General features: G+C 43.4%; 1 protein-coding gene across 1 annotated transcript in view; it reads left to right on the forward strand.

Moving 5' to 3' along the window:
* LAMA1 (laminin subunit alpha 1) overlaps positions 1–14,476 on the forward strand; it is a 141,469-nt gene extending 126,993 nt beyond the window's left edge. Inside the window, exons 57-63 of the mRNA XM_061595855.1 lie at positions 1,635–1,747; positions 2,734–2,923; positions 3,339–3,497; positions 4,787–4,940; positions 5,664–5,797; positions 13,261–13,483; positions 14,041–14,476. Of these exons, the coding sequence (XP_061451839.1) occupies positions 1,635–1,747; positions 2,734–2,923; positions 3,339–3,497; positions 4,787–4,940; positions 5,664–5,797; positions 13,261–13,483; positions 14,041–14,201 (1,134 nt within the window). The 3' untranslated portion in view covers positions 14,202–14,476. The remainder of the gene's footprint in view (positions 1–1,634; positions 1,748–2,733; positions 2,924–3,338; positions 3,498–4,786; positions 4,941–5,663; positions 5,798–13,260; positions 13,484–14,040) is intronic.
* The last annotated feature ends 6,936 nt before the right edge of the window (positions 14,477–21,412 follow it).

Raw genomic sequence — 21,412 nt, forward strand, 5'->3', positions numbered from 1 at the left:
TGGAGCAGAGTGCCAACCTCATCTTTATCAAATAGGCAGGGCAATCCATTCTGTTCAGCAGCCAGAAAAGAGCTTGTTTTGCTCTATGTTCCTCATAGCCAGTATTTAGGAAGGCACACACGTGGCCTTTCTATGTGTTCATTGTTCAGCCATGTTTGCTTTGAATCCCAGCAAATCCTTTACATACCATCACATGTGGGAGAAGATAGGAGTTAGGGTGGTTAGGGCTCTCTTTCAGTTGTCACTCCTACCAACACTCACCTTTTCTTAAAATACTTAATTACAATGACCATTTTGTGTGAGAATTCCTGGTATCACTGACTTACAGATTTGGCTAAAAAGCAACTGGAAATCTTCACATAGATAATTTTGACTCATGTTTTATTTGGTCAATAGTGTGTTAAAATCTACTGGTTCTGTTTCCTATTTTTCTGAGTTTAATCTGCAAAATTTTCATGCACGTTGGGGTGAGAGTGGTTTTTTTCCCATAGTTGTAGCTCCAATCAATAAATACTCCAGAAGTGTTGTATAATCTCTGATATTTCCATAACAGAGGGACAGAATGGATGTGAATAATGGACCGTTATGTGCATTGAAGTAAGAAGAAGGAATGAGCTCCTTAGCCTATGCTGTGCTACACCAACTATTCTTTCATTTGGTCCTGCAATATAAAAAAGTGTTTCTTGGGTTATAGAATTCTTTACTTGAGCAAATAAGATGAACTTTTGTAGCTGAAAGTAGCTAGAAATGCATTTCCTCTAAAGCAGTGGTGGGGAACTGCCACCCATGGGCCCAATTACACCTGCCAAGCCTTGGCGGTTGGACTACCAAGCCATTTTTTGATGAGCAATGCCCCCTTTATGCCTCATGCTCTATATGACAACAGGCAGGACAAATCAAACTGTGGCTGCTGCAAAGGAAGAATCAAGACTGTACTCTAAGTTGTTTCCAATTATTCCTTTGCAGACAATATGTGACACTTCTTGAATTTGGCATCTTTTTTGTGACGGAAAAAGGCACCTAATTTAGAAAGTCCTGAAATTTGCCTGCAAAGGAAAAGCAAGAGCTCACTTAGTATATGCTCCTGATTCTTCCTTTGCAACCTTGGTTTGAAGTTACAATCAGCTGATGTCATATAACATCAGGTGATTGACAAGTGGCCCCTCCACCTGTCAAAATGGCTGGCAGAGGGCTGGCCACTTCCAGTTCTCCACCCCTGATGTAAAGCTACAACTCTTGTCCGGCAAGATGGACATTCTGTCATGCAGTGTCTGGAATCTGATAAGAACATAAGAAGAGCCCACTAGATCAGGCCAGTGGCCCATCTAGTCCAGTATCCTGTTCTCACAGTGCTTAACTGTAAGACTTGGAGTAATGATTGGAGTATTTTATTTATTTATTACATTTATACCTCACCTTTCTTTTCATCATAGAAACCCAAGGTGGCTTACATATGGTTCCCAGGCGGTCTCCCACCCAGGCACTGACCAGACCTGACCCTGCTTAGCTTCAGCATGGTGCTGGCCTCATGTGCCTTCAGACCATAGCCTGGGACCAACTAAACAACACAACCCTTTGATACACCTGGTGGAATTTTAACTGTTGGCACTTAATGAAAGTTGTTTCATTAACAGAAACCTTGTGCAGAGGAGGAAATACTGAAGTATGTTTCTGGTGCTCATCAGTTTGGCCTTGCCAGAAGTAGTCACTTGATGCTACTTTTCAATCAGTCTACAGTAAGAAAGAAGTAGGTATATTGTGGTATAAATTAGTTTAAATTTTTAAATCACACTTTTAAATGTGCAAAATGCTTTACAATATTATTTATTTATTTAATTTAATTATGCTTTCACAACATATGTAATAGGCCACTATGTCAGTTTCACAAGGCAGTATTGAATTGAAGTTTAACACAGTGAAATTTCTCTGATTGGTGGGAGAGTTAAGCACATACGTATCTCTCTCTTGGGATAAGCTGAAGTAGGTAGTTTTAAAGGCGGTGTGTGTTCAGATTTTAAATATATATTTTTCATCTATTTCTGGTATCCTTCCTGAACTTTTTCATTGATTTTTTCATCCATCCAAACTGGGAAAAGTAGTTCTTGAGCAGGCCCTAAAAGTATATCTCCAAGGAAACTGACCCTCCTTTGGAAGACAGGGCTGTGCAATCCTTGAATGTAGTCAGAGTCATAGCCAGAGAAGCTTGCCAACACTCACAGCTAAGCCAGCTTCCTTTTGTAACCCTGTGAGACTGTGTGCAGGACAGATGCAAGCTGGGTGAGGCTAGCTCCAAGGCTTGAAAACTTTCTCACAACTCGCTGATCCCCCCCCTCCCCCCAGCATGCTTTAAGAAAATTTCTGTCCTGGCATTGAGAGAGGCAAACTTTTAAGCACCAATGGAAATCTATGAAATTTCCTGACCGCTCTCTATCTTTTCCCCTTCTGCCCTTGCTTATTCCATCCTCCTTTATTCAGTTTTCTCTTCTACTCACAAGCATTTTTTCTCCTTCCATCACCAACTCTTTCTGCACCTCTCTCTCACACACTTTTACATCCAGTCACTCTTGCTTCTGCTTCCCTCACAGATTCTCTTATTCAGAGTAAAGGCAATATTTGAAATGTTTCATTTCCATATATATATATATATATATATTCCTTTGGAGAGCTTAGAGCAATTTCTGTTTGGCTTCCTGTGGTTTCCAAGGTCTGATCAATTTCACATTTTATTTCTAGGCTTTCTGTGCAGTTGAACCTCAGAACCTTTGCTTCTAGTGGCCTGATATACTACATGGCTCACCAAAAGCAGGTTGCGTATGCAGCCCTTCAGCTACAAGGGGGGAAGCTTTATTTTTCGTTTGACCTTGGAAAAGGCCGGGCAGTAGCCTTTCATGGAGCAATCATCAGTGATGGAAAATGGCACATGGTAGGTGTGCCAAATGCCTGCATTCAGCCTTATTGTAGGTCTCGGCAAGGAATAAGCATCTTCTTGCTTTTCTCACATACTCACATATACTTGCATGTGGGAAGAATTCTTTATTAAGTACTCTCTCATGCTAACTATTTCAGATTGTTTTACTATCTGCATGTGTGCTTTTTAAAAAAGAACTCAATTATACAGTAGCTTTTGCATTAAGATATCCAAAAACAATAATTTGCTGCAAAAAATAAAATTTGCTGCAAAATCAATTAAGACTGTACTTATGTCCAACATGGGAATAAGTGGAAAAATTCTGATAGTCATGCACATCCCACATAATATAGGAATCATGTTCTTAATTAGATGTTGCCAAGTCTTAGCTATAAATGTCATCTTACAAATACTGTACCTTATCTTGCAGGTGAAGACAGAGTGCACTAAAAGGAAAGGTGTTGTCATAGTTGATGGGCAGGAATCTGTGGCTGTAAATGTTCCAGGAGATGGAAACACATTGGATGTGGATGGGAAGCTATACCTGGGGGGTCTACCCTTAGCTTATGCAGCCAAGAATATTGGAAATGTAAGAAGCCTCTTTGTCTTAATAATCCCTTTCTGTCTCTTGTCTGCCAGGCAGATCAGACTGCCAACTACCACTCTGAAAGAAAATAACCATTTGCAGTGCACTGAAACTCAAAACCCACATGCACACCAGTGGCTTGTTGTGTGGCAAAAGACACCACATGGAGTGATTTTAATATGGTCCTCCCTGTGAACTGGCCCTTTAACAATGCTGTCAGTATCAGTAGCCTGAGAATATTATGCTTTTTTACTTTAGTTCATCACTGTCACTTCATTTGTCTGACTGAATGTGTTTATAGCATGCCAGCCCTTTGAATGTATATTTTATTTGGAACGATAATGGCAAGAGCAGTGATTTCTGCCTAAACCTTGTAAAGTGTATCTGTATTTGAAAGAAGCAGCTTCATCTTTCACTATGTCCATAATAACTCAGCTCTTGTTCATAGCCATAACAAAAGCAGTATGACATTTCTGTACAGTGGAATGTATCTTTAGGCTGAAAACAGATGGGGGTCTCAAATATTTTCTTAAATTAAAGCAACTCTTGGAGGTCTGATTTTGATCCCAGCAGTGGTGCTGGCAGAAGGGAGAATTAACTCTTTCCTTCATGCTGTTTTCTGAATCCCCTCTCTCCCCTGACCCATATCTGTTATGGAAAAAATGTATGTATTAGTATTGTTCTCTTGCTTTACCTGCTGTGGCACTAATAGCAGCTTTGGGAGGCAATTTAGATTAGGAGAGAGGAGAAATCTGTCCAAAATCAGAACTGTCATAGCCTCTTTAACATTAAAAAGTACAAAGATCCAGTCATAGATTTCCTACATCACATCTGTGTCAGCCCTAGGAAAATGATTATTTACCTATTTGATGTTACAGTTCTATTCTGCCCTTTTCCAAAGAAGCTAATGTCACTGTCTTTTCTCTTAGTCTCCCCATTATATTCTTGCAATAATCTTAGGAAGTAGGCTAGGCTTAGAATGTGTTACCGGCCCAAGGGTACCCAGCAAGCTGAACTGGCCGAGTGGAAACTTGAACCCTGGTGTCCCCAGTCCAAGTCTCACTGTCTTACCACTTTGGAACTCATTTATTTATTTATAGCATGGACGCATTTTATGTGCATTTATGGTGGCGTTTTTTTCCATGCTGACAACTATGAGGGTTCCTCAGTTACTAATCTTTATCTTTAGTGAATTATAGTTTTGAAGCAGTCAGGGTTTGTGGTACATGTGTGACAGAGAGAGGGAGGGATGTATGCACTGCACTAACCATGATAACGAATTGTGTTTGCAGATTACTCACAGTATCCCCGCATGCATTGGTGGAGTAACCATTAATAGCAAACAACTGGACAAAGAGAGCCCAGTCTCAGGTTTTGGTGTGAATAAATGCTTTGTTGCAGCCCAGGATGGAACTTTTTTTGACGGAAATGGTTTTGCTGCCCTTGGTGAGGAATGGATTATCTTTCGAACCACTTTTTTTTAGCATAAAATGACATAATAAAGCAATATCCCATTATTATATACTGTACTGATTTCCCGTTTCATTTTCATTCCAGCTTTTGCTGATTCCCTGCTGGTAGTATATAAACTGTCCTTCACCGAGAAATGTAACAACTGCATCTATTGTGTTTTAAATAACTGCTTGTAGACTTATTGGTCAGAAAGAAAAAACGATGAAATGAGAAGTAAAACCTTTATAGTGTCAAGAAATTTGGAGGCCACTTAGTCAGTGGAAGAGTGCAGTGGGTAACCATTCCTTTGTTGACAGCTGTTTCCAAAATATGTTTTAGAGTTATTTTCATTGTAAAACACATCATCCTCCATGCCCTCCAGGCATTTTGAACTACAACTCGCATCAGCCCCAGCCAACACAAGGCAAATACATTTTTTAAACCAGCCTTTGGCCTCATAAGCTGACTGCTGTGGCTACTGTACTGCTACTGTAAATGTTGCTGTTTGTTCATTTAGCTATTTTTATCAGTTTATTGGTGTTAGACCAAGTTTGGTTCCTGTGATAAGCTGTGTGTAGACCATATATGATTGAACCATGTGTGAACCCACTGCAACGGGTCTTCTAAACCCTAGTCTCAGGATCTTTCATCTTATCGATAACTGGATTCAATGTGGATTATAGCCTCCTCACTTTATTGTTCCTTTTTTTTTAATAGTTAAGGAGGGCTACAAAGTCCGATCCGATGTTAATGTTACATTTGAGTTCCACACCACTGTTCTGAATGGAGTTCTTCTTGGAATTAGTAGTGCTAAAGTAGACGCTATTGGATTGGAGATTGTAAATGGCAAGGTGGGTTATGAAGTTGTTATTATTTTTTGAATTTATATCCTTCCCTTCCTCCCGAAAGAGTTCAAGACGGCAAACATTATGAAAACAATTTAACAAGGAAAAGAAAACCTAGTAAAAACAGTTAAAAACATTCCGAAACATACATACAATTAAAAACATTCTAAAGCACAGTTAGAAATATGCTTGTGGATCAGTCTTGACAAATCTGGCGAGTGTCTGTTAATAAGCTTCAAGAACAATGCATATGTAATGTGTAATACTTAAAGAAAAACTGTGACAGATATTAATGTGTGACAGTGTAAAATATTAAATGCAAACTCCATTATGAATGTGGGGTTTGTCCGCTAGTTAGGTAATGTTTCAACTATCTCATTGAATCATACCTCTTTGTTTTTCCTATGCCAGTGTTTCCTCTGAGCTCCCGATTCTGGTTTATAATGCTGATTTTACCACCATCTGTTTTATTGCACTTTGGAAAATTACAAGTGGTCAAGAAAGATTTTTTTTGGGGGGGGGGCTTTGAATTAAACAAAGGAGAAGTTAATGTCTCTAATATAAGATTATGAAAAAGATGGGTTAAAAAAATACCAGTTAAAGACAAATAGTATGGCTATCATTTTATAAATATATCCATAATTAACTTGAGAAATCTAAAACTTGCTTATTTAAAACTTTTCAGCTGTTTTGACAGGTAATATATTGCCAATGAAGGAAAGCATAAACCGTCTAGAGAACAGTCATAATACATCTAAACACTGTTTCAACGAAGCCATCTTCTAAGTACTATTTTAAGTTCCTAAGAATATTTTCCATTAAACGAAGCTTTTGTGGAATGACTTGAACCCTCTATTACCTTGACTCATGTCTCTATTATCTCCAGGGTGAAGGGGAAAGATTTTTGTCTGTTGTTTCTTATATATGCTTCTCAGTTTGTATTAAGTGGGGCAGGAGTAAGGGAAGGCTTTGAGTGTGAGCAAATTCATTTACGAATATGTTGTCACACAGAGGGCAGAAAAGGGAACAATTATTTTATGATTTCATCTCCAGATTGTTGAGCTAAAACAGCAGAACATTACATTTATCATCATGGTAAACACCAGGGACTAGGTAGAGGCTTTGGTGACACCCTCAACTTTAAGAACATAAGAAGAGCCTGCTGGATCAGGCCAGTGGCCCATCTAGTCCAGCATCCTGTTCTCACAGTGGCCAACCAGGTGCCTGGGGGAAGCCCGCAAGCAGGACCCGAGTGCAAGAACACTCTCCCCTCCTGAGGCTTCCGGCAACTGGTTTTCAGAAGCATGCTGCCTCTGACTAGGGTGGCAGAGCACAGCCATCATGGCTAGTAGCCATTGATAGCCCTGTTCTCCATGAATTTGTCTAATCTTCTTTTAAAGCCATCCAAGCTGGTGGCCATTACTGCATCTTGTGGGAGCAAATTCCATAGTTTAACTATGCGCTGAGTAAAGAAGTACTTCCTTTTGTCTGTCCTGAATCTTCCAACATTCAGCTTCTTTGAATGTCCACGAGTTCTAGTATTATGAGAGAGGGAGAAGAACTTTTCTCTATCCACTTTCTCAATGCCATGCATAATTTTATACACTTCTATCATGTCTCCTCTGACCCGCCTTTTCTCTAAACTAAAAAGCCCCAAATGCTGCAACCTTTCCTCGTAAGGGAGTCGCTCCATCCCCTTGATCATTCTGGTTGCCCTCTTCTGAACCTTTTCCAACTCTATAATATCCTTTTTGAGATGAGGCGACCAGAACTGTACACAGTATTCCAAATGCGGCCGCACCATAGATTTATACAACGGCATTATGATATCGGCTGTTTTATTTTCAATACCTTTCCTAATTATTGCTAGCATGGAATTTGCCTTTTTCACAGCTGCCGCACACTGGGTCGACATTTTCATCGTGCTGTCCACTACAACCCTGAGGTCTCTCTCCTGGTCGGTCACCGCCAGTTCAGACTCCATGAGCGTATATGTGAAATGAAGATTTTTTGCTCCAATATGCATAATTTTACACTTGTTTATATTGAATTGCATTTGCCATTTTTCCGCCCATTCACTCAGTTTGGAGAGGTCTTTTTGGAGCTCTTCGCAATCCCTTTTTGTTTTAACAACCCTGAACAATTTAGTGTCATCAGCAAACTTGGCCACTTCACTGCTCACTCCTAATTCGAGGTCATTAATGAACAAGTTGAAAAGTACAGGTCCCAATACCGATCCTTGAGGGACTCTACTTTCTACAGCCCTCCATTGGGAGAACTGTCCGTTGATTCCTACTCTCTGCTTTCTGCTTCTTAACCAATTCCTTATCCACAAGAGGACCTCTCCTCTTATTCCATGACTGCTAAGCTTCCTCAGAAGCCTTTGGTGAGGTACCTTGTCAAACGCTTTTTGAAAGTCTAAGTACACTATGTCCACTGGATCACCTCTATCTATATGCTTGTTGACACTCTCAAAGAATTCTAATAGGTTACTGAGACAGGACTTTCCCTTGCAGAAGCCATGCTGGCTCTGCTTCAGCAAGGCTTGTTCTTCTATGTGCTTAGTTAATCTAGCTTTAATAATACTTTCTACCAGTTTTCCAGGGACAGAAGTTAAGCTAACTGGCCTGTAATTTCCGGGATCCCCTCTGGATCCCTTTTTGAAGATTGGCGTTACATTTGCCACTTTCCAGTCCTCAGGCACGGAGGAGGACCCGAGGGACAAGTTACATATTTTAGTTAGCAGATCAGCAATTTCACCTTTGAGTTCTTTGAGAACTCTTGGGTGGATGCCATCCGGGCCCGGTGATTTCTCAGTTTTTATATTGTCCATTAAGCTTAGAGCTTCCTCTCTCGTTAACACTATTTGTCTTAGTTCCTCAGAATCCCTTCCTGCAAATGTTAGTTCAGGTTCAGGGATCTGCCCTATATCTTCCACTGTGAAGACAGATGCAAAGAATTCATTTAGCTTCTCTGCAATCTCCTTATCGTTCTTTAGTACACCTTTGACTCCCTTATCATCCAAGGGTCCAATTGTCTCCCTAGATGGTCTCCTGCTTTGAATGTATTTATAGAATTTGTTGTTGTTGGTTTTTATGTTCTTAGCAATGTGCTCCTCAAATTCTTTTTTAGCATCCCTTATTGTCTTCTTGCATTTTTTTTGCCAGAGTTTGTGTTCTTTTTTATTTTCTTCATTCGGACAAGACTTCCATTTTCTGAAGGAAGACTTTTTGCCTCTAAGAGCTTCCTTGACTTTTCTCGTTAACCATGCTGGCATCTTTTTGGCCCTGGCGGTACCTTTTCTGATCTGCGGTATGCACTCCAGTTGAGCTTCTAATAGAGTGTTTTTAAACAACTTCCAAGCATTTTCGAGTGATGTGACCCTCTGGACTTTGTTTTTCAGCTTTCTTTTTACCAATCCCCTCATTTTTGTGAAGTTTCCTCTTTTGAAGTCAAATGTGACCGTGTTGGATTTTCTTGGCAATTGGCCAGTTACATGTATGTTTAATTTAATAGCACTGTGGTCACTGCTCCCAATCGGTTCAACAACACTTACATCTCGCACCAGGTCCCGGTCCCCACTGAGGATTAAGTCCAGGGTTGCCGTCCCTCTGGTCGGTTCCATGACCAACTGGTCTAGGGAATAGTCATTTAGAATATCTAGAAACTTTGCTTCTTTGTCATGACTGGAACACATATGCGGCCAGTCTATGTCCGGGTAGTTGAAGTCACCCATTACTACCACATTTCCTAGTTTGGATGCTTCCTCAATTTCATATCTCATCTCAAGGTCTCCCTGAGCATTTTGATCAGGGGGACGATAGATCGTTCCCAGTATTAAGTCCCTCCTGGGGCACGGTATCACCACCCACAATGATTCTGTGGAGGAGTCTGCCTCTTTTGGGGTTTCGAGCTTGCTGGATTCAATGCCTTCTTTCACGTATAGAGCGACTCCGCCACCAATACGTCCTTCCCTGTCCTTCCGATATAGTTTATATCCAGGGATAACCGTATCCCACTGGTTTTCTCCATTCCACCAGGTCTCCGTTATGCTCACTATATCAATGCTCTTCTCTAAGACCAAGCACTCCAGTTCTCCCATCTTGGTTCGGAGGCTCCTAGCATTAGCGTACAGGCACTTGTAAGCAGTGTCTCTCTTCAAGTGTCTTTGGCACTTGTGGTTAGGCCTGTGGTAATTTTGCTCTTCTGAATTTATATCCTGTGCCACTGCTCTCACAATGCCTACTTCTAGGCCTACCCCTTTTAAAATTTCATCATTTCTTTGGTTTTTATCCCAGGGGGGAGGTTTATTCCGAACCGGACCTTTCTCAGCTCCTGTCGGGTTTCCCCCCTCAGTCAGTTTAAAAGCTGCTCTGCTACCTTTTTAATTTTAAGTGCCAGCAGTCTGGTTCCATTCTGGTTCAAGTGGAGCCCATCCCTTTTGTACAGGCCCGGCTTGTCCCAAAATGTTCCCCAGTGCCTAACAAATCCGAACCCTTCCACCCGACACCATCGTCTCATCCACGCATTGAGACTGCGAAGCTGGGCCTGTCTGGCTGGTCCTGCGTGTGGAACTGGTAGCATTTCAGAGAAAGCCACCTTGGAGGTCCTGGCTTTCAGCATCCTACCTAGCAACCTAAATTTTGCTTCCAGGACCTCACGGCTGCATTTCCCCATGTTGTTGGTGCCAACGTGCACCATGACCACTGACTCCTTCCCAGCACTGTCTACCAAACTATCTAAACGACGGGCAATATCCGCAACCTTCGCACCAGGCAGGCAAAACACCTTGTGGTCTACACGCCCATCACACACCCCACTGTCTATGTTCCTAATGATCGAATCACCCACTACAAGGATCCCTCCACCTCCTGGAGATATATCCTCGGCACGAGAGGATAGCTGCTCATCCCCCAAGGAATGGGTCCCTTCTAAGGGATCGTTTCCCTCTTCCTCAGCTGGATGCTCTCCTTCCCCGAGACCATCGTTCTCCATGATAGCAGGAGAGCTATCATCGTTGGAGTGGGACACAGCTATAACGTCCCTGAAGGCCTCCTCCACACACCTCTCTGCCTCTCTCAGCTTTTCCAGGTCCGCCACCTTGGCCTCAAGGAAATGAAGTCGTTCCCGGAGAGCCAGGAGCTCATTGCACCGAGAGCACACCCACGACTTCTGTCCAACAGGCAGATAGTCGTACATGCTGCAGGCGGTGCAAAACACTTTGGGGCGCACTAGCATACCACCTGGTGTGCATGAGCATGATAAGTGCCGGATCATGCTCATACCGAACTGCATTTTTCTTAGGCACTTCTGAGTTTATGCTACTTTTTCAAGTTCAAAAATAACCCCGTTAATCCACTCCGCTTATCAGAGGAGGGTGGCTTTGCTCCACTCCTTGTGGACGAAGGCACAATTCCGGCAGGAGCTCTGTGATGAGTGGCATGCTTAGCTGTCTGTTGGGATGGGAGGAGCAAAGAGCTGTCAAGTGGGTGGTCTTTTGTCCCTAAGCCTCAATACTATGTAGACTTAAGTTGCAAATTTTAAAAAACCCTGTGTTATAGATGATACTGGTAATTGAACTAACAATATAAAATTCTTTCTAATGGGTCAATATTTACATCTGTGGAGGTGGAGGATGCACTCAAAACATGAATTCTCCTTTAGGAGCCTGGACTATTAGGATGTTACTCCCTCTGGGATGATGGGAGGTAGCCTAGGGCTGATGACTTTCTCCCAAGGCAGGGACTTGCTTACAGGCCATATATATATATATATTAAAGACATATATATCAGGCCTTATGCTCATACTCCTACTAGAGATTCACCCCCTTTCCTGGCAGATTCTGTCTTTCACACAACCCAACCTCCTCCCTAAAAAAGTGAAGCAGGACTGGTGAAGGGGTGAGCCTGACAGGTATTCTTTGAGGAGCAAGTGGCTCAGGGGAAGGGCTATAGCTCAGTGGTAGAGCACAGGCTTTGTGTGCAAGAGGTCCCAGGTTCATATGCAAAATGTCCCCTAGATAGGGTTGGGAAAAACTCCTGCCAAAACCCTAAAGAGCTATTACCGGTCACTAAACAGACTAGTGGTCTCACTTGGTATATGGCAGGTTCCTATGTTCCAGACAGGGACATTGTTAAAGGTTACTTCTCTCCCCACACATAAACACCCACATGAAGGATGTTGGCATAGCAGTAGTAGCACCAGGTTTGCCAAAGAAACTCATGCCATTGAGATATTTTCCTGTACCATGAGCCTTCAGCTGGCACCTATCTAGACTCCAAGGAAGACTGTGTGTGGGAATACCCCAGTGCCTCAGAAAGGCTTCTTGACCTGAACAGATTGTTGTTGTTATTTATCTCATTTATGAATTGCTTCCTCTGAAGCATCTCAAAGCAATGTCACAATACAGTAAAAACGTACATGAAACAACTGCATATATAAAGACAATTTCAAATCAAATACAGGGATAAAGATTTTCACTTAGAAGGCTTGTTGAAAGAGAAAAGCCTTTAACAGAGGCCAACAAGACAATAGAGACAGCATCTGTCTGATATGTAATAAGACGGATTTCCCAACTTCATGTGGAATGGACCTCCTAATAAAATGATCACAGGATACTCTCTTCTGCAGAGAACAATGATTGGTTGGGTAAATAAGAGATAAAAGGTGAGACAAGTCTTAGGTTCTTATGCAATAATTCCCATTAGGCATCCAAAACACCACATAGGCTCTCCTCAAGGCAGAGTGTGGATCCATCATGAAGCCTTAGTCTGGGTTAGAAAAGGCAGCTGGGTAGTACTCCAAAATAGGAACGGGTCCTGGAAGAATAGCTTGGCCTTAGCCACCACACACTGCTTCACCATCAAAGCTACCAGCAGCCTCACTGGAGTAAGAGTTATTGGATGGAAGCTCTCTGGAGCTTCTCCAATTCCTGTTTTTCAGAACCTTGTACCTCCCTCTCATCACTGAGACAAGATGCCCAAAAGTACAGAGCCTTTTAACCAGCTCAGTACTGATTGACAAGATGGCCTACAGTTCAGGTTGCCAATCCACCTGTTTCAAACTTGGTGCACCTTTTTTTGTTTTGTACATGTGCTGCCGAAGAGAGTACAGCTTGGTGCACCTGGTGCTCTTGAACCTCTTGGGGTGGCTGGCCTGTGGCTGCTGTTGAAATAGTTATGTATCTTACTGCTAGATTATTTTAAAGTCATACAATGCCATAGCAAAATAGCCACTGTTGTATATAGCAAATTTTTGAAAATGCAAAGACAACATCGCATTGGCCATTTCTTGGTGACACATAAGTATTTAATGTGAAACTATGTTCTTTTTAAATGAAATTTGAATGAATTACCAACTCTTTAGTTAAAATGAAAACTTTCCCAAGTCATTACTGAGCAATTGGTTCTGTTTAAAAGAACCATCTGTCTTACTTGGCTTAGTTCATTATTGTTGTCTGGTGTTGTAGGTTTTATTCAGTGTCAACAATGGAGCTGGTAGAATAACAGCTACCTATGAACCAAAAGGCATGGCTAGTCTGTGTGATGGACAGTGGCACAAACTTCAAGCAAACAAAAGCAAGCACCGCATTGCTCTGATAGTGGATGGGAACGTGGTTCAGACTGAGAATCCACATAAGCAGTCAACCTCTGCAGATACAAACAACCCCATTTATGTTGGAGGATATCCTGGTAGGTTGTTTTCCTCACTTTCAAAATGCAGAATAAAATATAACTAATTATAATTCCATCTAATTATAATTTGTAGTTATTTGTTCTGGCTGACTGGTGGTGTGAATGCCAAGGCCTATGAAAAGTGCCAAGGCCAAGTGACCTGCTAAACTTTGTGTGTGTGTTCTGGTTGGTCTCTTTCTTTTTCCCTCTCCTCAGAATCAGGTTCCACCCAGGTTGGGACTTGGGGTGAGGTGATAGCTATAGGTCCACTGAGAACATCATCAAGGACTTAGGTGCCCTTACAGCCCCCAAACCGCTGTCTGGTCACTAGTGCTGTGGCAGAAGGTTTATTTGCCTTCTGTTTTTTAGTATGGGTTTCCTTTACACATGAGCATCCCTTACAGGCCTTGCAGTGCAAATCCTATTGGTGCTGAAGGATGAGGGGAGCTACTGCAGGCTCTGTATTTTTACTATGCATTGAAGAAATTATTGCAATGTGTCAAACAACTTCCAAGGTGTAATTTTAATCTCCTCCAAACAGTAAACAGATTGTGTTTTTTCATTTGTTTTTCTAGTTGATGTAAAACAAAATTGCTTGACCAGTAAGAGCTCATTCCGAGGCTGTTTGAGAAACCTTATGCTGATTAAGAGCCAACAGGCAGAATCCTTTGACTTCAGTGAAGCCTTTGACCTGCATGGAGTTTTTCCACATTCCTGCCCTGGGGCTAAACAGTAAACGGCAGGAGAAATGGTCCATCTTTGGAGATTTTGTCTATTTTTAATGAAAAAGAAATGTTTTAATGATAATCCTGGTCTCAGTGATCTCTGTATTTTCCAGCTCAGGACAAATAATTTTAGCCAGAACTTCTACGATACCATCTTTAATTTTTAAGTCTCTTTGTACAACAGATACCTCTACTAAAATGTTAATGATATTGACTAAGTACTGATTTTTATTGTTTGTGAAAGTTGTCCCCCCACCCAGTGTTTACAGTGTAACTTCTGCTGATTTCTTGACAGTATTTTATTTGGTGTACATTGTTTTTCTATAATAAAGATATAAAATGGGGCCCTATGTAATAAAAGCATTATTTCATGTTGTGTATGTTTTGTAGCTGTAAAATATTTAGTTCACGACACAAACTTGAGGTATTTAGAACAGATTCTGCCTGTAGCATTTCAATCCAATCCAATCCAATCTTTATTGATACAGTCATAGACCAAAAGACATTTATAAATAAAACTACATACATTTATAACAAAAGGTTACAAAGTTGCAGTCATGTTAAAACAGTAAAACAATCAAACAACAAGAAAAACAGTTACAGTAGGGTGGCGGAAGCTTCTGAAGGGATAGATGCCTTCCGAATTGATTGAGCCGCGAAAATGTATTTAGCAACTGGCAAGATAGTATCCTTATTAGCCGCTGACAAAAGGTGGAAAAGTAAACAGTTAAGCGGTTTGTAGGGGTATTTATTTATGATGGGGGTTATGAATTTGGAGCGAATATCGTCATATAGGGCGCACTCAAAGATGACATGAGAGAGAGTTTCTATGGCGCTGACACCACAAAGGCATAATCGGTTTGCATACGGGATACGTTTAAATCTCCCTTCAAGTAAGGCAGAGATAAGACAGTTAAATCTAGCCTTTGTAAAGGCTAGACGATATTTGGGGATCGTAAGAGTTTCCAGATAAGGGGCACTGAGCATAGGCGCAAAGCTCAGACCAAAGTGAATAGGAGAACAGGTCGAGGTGGCTGCAGTTATGGAGCGTTGGAAGTTCATATCGTTAATATGAGTCCGGATAGAATGTTTAACTGTCTCTGGAGCGAGGGACATCAGATGTTCAATTAAGAGGCCAATACTTGCAAGGTAATTTGTAAACGTACGGGCCCATTTCAAGGTAAAAGAGTCTTCCCAGAGTAAAGGGAGATAGCCAGTAGATTTTTCATAAGACATTTTAAACCAGAAATTTAGGGCAGCCAACCACGCTTGAGACTCAAGTGAGACTAGGCCAGATTCTAACCTAAGGACCGCCGCAGGAACGCACCTGGGAACGCCAAAAATTTGTCTGAGAAACAAGGAGAGAACTGCCTCCGCAGAAGAGTTGAAGGCGCCAATCCATAAAGGTACCCCGTAGAGAAGTTGAGAAATAGTTTTGGATCTAAAAACCTTTAGGGCTGCCGGAATGTATTGTCCTCCTTTAATGAAGAAAAACCTTCGAATACCACTGGCTGAGTTGCGAGCAGTAGAAATAGCCCCACGGATATGGGGAGTCCAGGACAGAGAGGAATGAAAAAGTATACCAAGGTATTTGAAATGAGAAACCTGTTCTATTTTATGGGTATTAATTGTCCATGCATGAGCAGGAGAGTGCTTGGCAAAAGCTAAGATCTTAGTTTTGGAAAAGTTTATAGATAGTTTGTTATCATGACAGAAACTCATAAAAGCTTTAGTTAGGCGTTTGAGTCCTACTTTAGAAACAGAAAGGAGAACAGCGTCATCTGCATACAATAACAAGGGACAATGCAGGTTCGCTAACTTAGGGGGGTGGAAGTCCGGGGATTGACAATAAAGGGACAGATCATTCATGAAAAAATTAAAGTGGGGCTAGTATGCAGCCTTGTCTAACTCCTTTTGTTGTAGTAATGGGGTTTGTGAGATGTCCTTCACGACTACATCTAACACGAAAGGATGTGTGGTGGTGCAGACGGCTAATTAAGAAGAGAAGTCTCTTGTCAATCGTAGATTTTGCGAATTTCGCCCATAGTATCTCCCTAGGGATGGAATCAAAAGCCGATTTCAAGTCGACAAAGGCAACAAACAGGCCGTTGCCCCAGCGGTTCTTGTATTTTTCAGCTAAGTGATTTAAAATCACACAGTGTTCTATCCCAGACCTACCTTTCCGGAAAGCTGCCTGCTCCCTCCCAAGGATATTTCCTCCAACCAAGATGAGAGTCTCTCTTTTAAGTAGCAGGCATATAGTTTGCCAATAATGGAAAGGAGGCTAATTGGGCGGTAATTTGCTGGGTCCTCTTTGTTCCCTTTTTTAAATATAGGGATAACTATGGATTCGAGCCAAGACTCAGGGAAGCATCCAGAGTTATTGATCAGAGTAAAGAAATTTGCTAGAAGAGGGGCCCACCAAGCTTGGTGCGCCTTCAACATTTCAGAAAGTATATTATCAGGTCCAGGAGCTTTGCCGGATTTCAAGCTAGCAATCAAATCAATAATTTCTTTTTGGGTTACAGGTGGCCAAGTGGGAAGATTTGTTAAATTATCAATAAAGGAAACGGCATTTACAGTCTCGTTGTTTGCAGAAAAATATTTATCCCAGAGGTATGGGGAAATGTGGCAAGGGGCTGGATTTAGTGGGCTCATAGAACCAGAGACCAGCTCCCAGAAACACTTCGAATTATTTGATCTGGAAGCTTGAATTAAGGCTTCCCAATCTTCATGCATCACCTGCCTTTTTTTGATGACTATCATATGCTTGTAGTATTTTTTGATAATAAAATACTCAGCATTTCAGTAAAACATGGTTAAATGCTACTGCAGAAAGCTTCATGCTGGTAATGCTTCCTGTCACTTAAAAACAGAGGCCAGGTTGCAGAGCAGGTTCTTCCTGATTCATCCTGAAGCGAGTCCATATGCTTTGTGGCCATTTGTTATGCAGTGATGCTCCTCATTTATATTTAATGAAAGCACAGGAGCCATAGTGCTAGGATGACCAATAGCACTTCTGACTCTATTGTCACAGACTGATGAGTTGGTAATCAGCAGAATCACGTGGTACAACTCTTCCCTGCATGTTACCATTTAATATTGTACATGTGGGGGACAGCCCTGTAGCCAGCCTTCCTTGTAAGGTGGGGCAGCTGCACTTCTAGGTAGGGCATTTGCAAGGGGGGGGTGAGGCACATGGCACCAGCCAGTGCATCTGCCCATGTGTGGAGAGGATGTGAGGGCCAGACCAGAGAAAGGCAGTGACTATCCCTTCACTCCTCCATCCAGTGTTAACGTACATGAAAAACGGAAATTCTTACTGTGAATTTCTATTCCTGGGTGTTCCCGAAGGACTGTCATTGGCCTTGGGATTGGCGCCTCCCTCTGGGTCAGCAGGCAGGGTCCAATTCTGATGACTTCACCCAGGGGGAGGGGCCATCCCACTCTTTCCAGGCCAGCTGGACAAGCAAGATCACCCCTTGGGCCCCCCACATCACCTGACTCAAGTGTCGGAGTCCATCCTTCTGACGTTTCCTGACTTGAACAGAAACTGAAGAGAGGAGTAGAAATTGCCAGGAAATCCCCAGGTGGCCCCAACTACCACCCCACATGTAGGGCACTGTCAGAAGCCATTAACCCCCAACCTGCATAGACTGAAAAGCCCAGAATGAAGTGACAGGGACTGTCCTCCAGGAACCCCCGGGAATAGAAATTCATGTAAGAATTTCAGTTTCCCCCCCGGAGGTTCCTGGAGGCCAGTCATTGGCCTTGGGACATACCAGAGTCCTTAAACAGGGTGGGATTTCGGTAATGCAGATCACATCTTAACCACCCTCTGCAAGATTCTCCGCCCGAAGGCTGCATCGACAGAGGCGCACGAATTGACTTTATAGTGTCTAGTGAAGGTGTGAACAGAAGCCCATGTTGCTGCCCTACAAATGCCTAGTATGGGAAAGCTGCCCTTGTACGCTGCTGATGTAGAAGCCCCCCTCAAAGAATGTGCTGTTAAATCCCTCGGGGGAGATTTTCCCAAAGACTGATAGGCTTGAACTATCGCCTCTTTAAGCCACTGGGAAATTGAGGGAGCAGCCTTACCTCCTTGGGAGGTCCCTCCAAAAGATACAAACAGTGCTTCCGATTTTCTAAACCCTGACATCCTGGCCAGGTAGAAACGCAGAGCCCTACGCACGTCCAGAGTGTGCCATGCATTCTCCTTAGGGGAAGAAGGATTTGGGCAAAATGATGGCAAAACCACCTCCTGAGCCCTGTGAAAGAGCAAACTGATTTTAGCAATGAAGGAGGGGTCTGTCCTCAAGACCACCCTATCCATGTGAACTATCCATGTGAAAGATGCACAACTGAGCATCAGAAGAGAGAGCCCCGAGCTCTGACACCCGCTGAACAGAGGTAATTGCCACCAGGAGCACCGTCTTCAGGGTTAGTAACTTTAAACTGCATGTGGCTAGTGGTTCAAAAGGAGGACCCACGAGCGCTCTAAGGACCCAGCTGAGGTTCCATGAGGGGAAATGATGGACCACCGGGGGATTCCTCAGGCCCACCCCCCCTGATAAACCATTTAAAGAGTGGATGTGAAGAAACTGAAAAATTTCCCCTGCATCCTACAACACTGCTAATGGCTGCTGCCTGTCGTTTAATTGTGTTGGTGCTAAGACCCTTGTCCAAACCTGACTGCAGAAACCCCAGGAAATCTGCAGTGTTCCTGGAAGACTGGTCCCTCCCCCTCGCCTGACACCAGATAAGGAAGGCCCGCCATGTTAAACAGTATGCCTGGTTAGTTGAAGCTTTTCTGGAGGCTAGAAAGTATCCAACACAGTCCCTGAAAAACCCAGCTCCTTCAACCAGAGCCGCTCAACTACCATGCCATCAGTTGAAAGAGTTCTGGCCTGGGATGAACCACTGGGCCCTGCCTCAACAGGTCCTCCCTGTGAGGCAGCGTGCATGGTCTTCTTGAGGCCCGGTGCATTACCATGGTCTTCTTGGTCAAAAGGGTGCTATCAGAATCACCTCTGCCCTCAACATTCTGATTCTCCTGATAGTTTGTAGTAAGACATTGAAGGGGGGAAAGGCATACAGTAGGCCCTCCAGCCAATCCAGCACTAAGGCATCCACTCCCTGTGTCCCTTGGGTCTGACACCGAGAGAAGAACCGGACTACCTGGACATTGTGAGTGTCTGCAAAGAGGTCGATGATGGGGCAACCAAAATGCTCAGTCACCTGGTGAAAAACCTCCAGATGCAACTGCCACTCCAAGTCTAAGATGATGGTCTGACTGAGCCAGTCCGCCTTCACATTCTGAAGTCCTGCCACATGTTCCACCTGCAGGGACAGCAGGTATAGCTCTGGCCAGTTGAAGATGTGTTGTGCCTCTTCCATCAGGGTCCTCAACCTGGTCCCTCCCTGATGATTGAGATATGCTGTCGAAGAAACGTTGTCAGTCCGAACAAGAACATGGCGGCCCCGGATGTGCGGAGCAAAAGTCAGCAAAGCTAGCTTCACTGCCCGAAGCTCTAGCCAGTTGATGCTTCATTTGGTTTCGCTGGTTGACCACGTACCTTGAGCCACATGTGTCTCCAAGTGTGTTCCCCAGCCCAAAGTGCTGGCATCCGTCATCACCACTTTGCGAACTGGGGAGTGTAGACTCACCCCCTGTCAGTCTGTGGGAGTCCAGCCGCCACCTCAATTGTTGGCATAGGGTTGGCGAAACTGATATCAACATGTGTTTTGACTGGGAGATCTGGAGCTGAAATGGAATTAACCCTTGGAGTAACAGGTGGGAGTGAAACCAGGACCAGCTTACTAAGTCCTGACAGGATACCAGCATGCCTTGTAGCTTGGCCAAGGTCATCAAGTCTGCTGGCTCCAATGTGACCACCTTCTGCTTCAGAGTCTGAATCTTGGAGACCCTCTCTTCGTTGAGCCAGATCCAGAAGTTCCTTGAGTCTATCACCACCCCCAGATGGAAAATCACCTGTGATGGTACCAACATGCTCTTGTCCAAGTTTACCACAAACCCATGCCTCTGAAGGCACTCCAGAGTGGTTTCCACGTCCTTCTGGCACTGAACTCTTGATGGTGCCCTGACCAGTAGGTTGTCTAGATAAAGGTGCACCCTCACCCCCCGAGTTCTCAGATGTGCCACCAGAGCCACCAGAACCTTTGTGAAAACCCTGGGGGAGGAGGTGAGCCCAAAGGGAAGTGCTCTGTACTGAAAATAGCTCTGACTGTAGCAGAAGCGCAGGAATCTTCTGTGCTCCCTGTGGATAAGGATATTAAGATAGGTCTCTGACAGGTCTATGGACGCCATCCAGTCATTCTGAGTGATGGCCTCCGAGATGGACTTCAGCATTTCTATCCGGAAGCATTTGTAGGCCACCTGCTTGTTGAGCCACTTGAGATCGAGCATCGCTTTGGTACTCCCCCCCCTTTTTAAAAAAAAACTAGAAAGAAAATGGAATACACCCCCTTCCCCTGTTCCTGACTCAGGACAGGTTCTATTGCTTGCATCGCCAATAGGTGACTGATGGCCGCTGTAAAATTCTGATGTTTGTGTGGACCTCGGTGTGGCTATGAATCTTTCCCTTGGTTGTTTGGAGAACTCCAAGGAGTATCCGTAAGAAACAGTTTTGAGAACCCATCTGTCTGTTGTTGTTTCTGCCCACACTGCCTGTACTTGCGGTCATCCTTCTTGGCATTCAGGAGGGCTTTCTGTTTGGCTCTTGTTTCCACCAGCAACTTATTCAGAGGGTCCCCAAATAACCTGGACCCGCTAAAGGGGTAACTTGCCAAACGACTTTGGGAGCCCGGATCCACCTCCCAGTTTCAAAGCCAGATGTTGCGACATGCTACTGTGCTGGCTGCCATTGCTCTAGCATTGAACTGCAGGGCATCCCTGGAAGTGTCTGCTTGAAAGGCTGATGCTATATTTTCTTCAGCCTGTCGTTGATGTCTTTGGGAACATTCTCTCTGGACACAAGCTCATTTGCCCAGAGCATGCAGGCCCTTGCCATCACCGATGTAGCTGCAGAAGCCCGGAATGCAGCTGCCTCTGCTTCAAAGTCCCTTCTCAGTGCCACTTCCACACGCTTGTTGCAAGAGTCTCTGGGGCCCCCTTCCCCCTCCGATGGGAGGGTTTTATTATCATTGGTTGAGATTTTTTTATGCTCTAATGTAAATTGTATGTTTTTATGTTGTACGTTGC

This window comes from Rhineura floridana, chromosome 1 (genome assembly GCF_030035675.1).
Source record: "Rhineura floridana isolate rRhiFlo1 chromosome 1, rRhiFlo1.hap2, whole genome shotgun sequence".
In the NCBI taxonomy this organism is placed as follows: domain Eukaryota; kingdom Metazoa; phylum Chordata; class Lepidosauria; order Squamata; family Rhineuridae; genus Rhineura; species Rhineura floridana.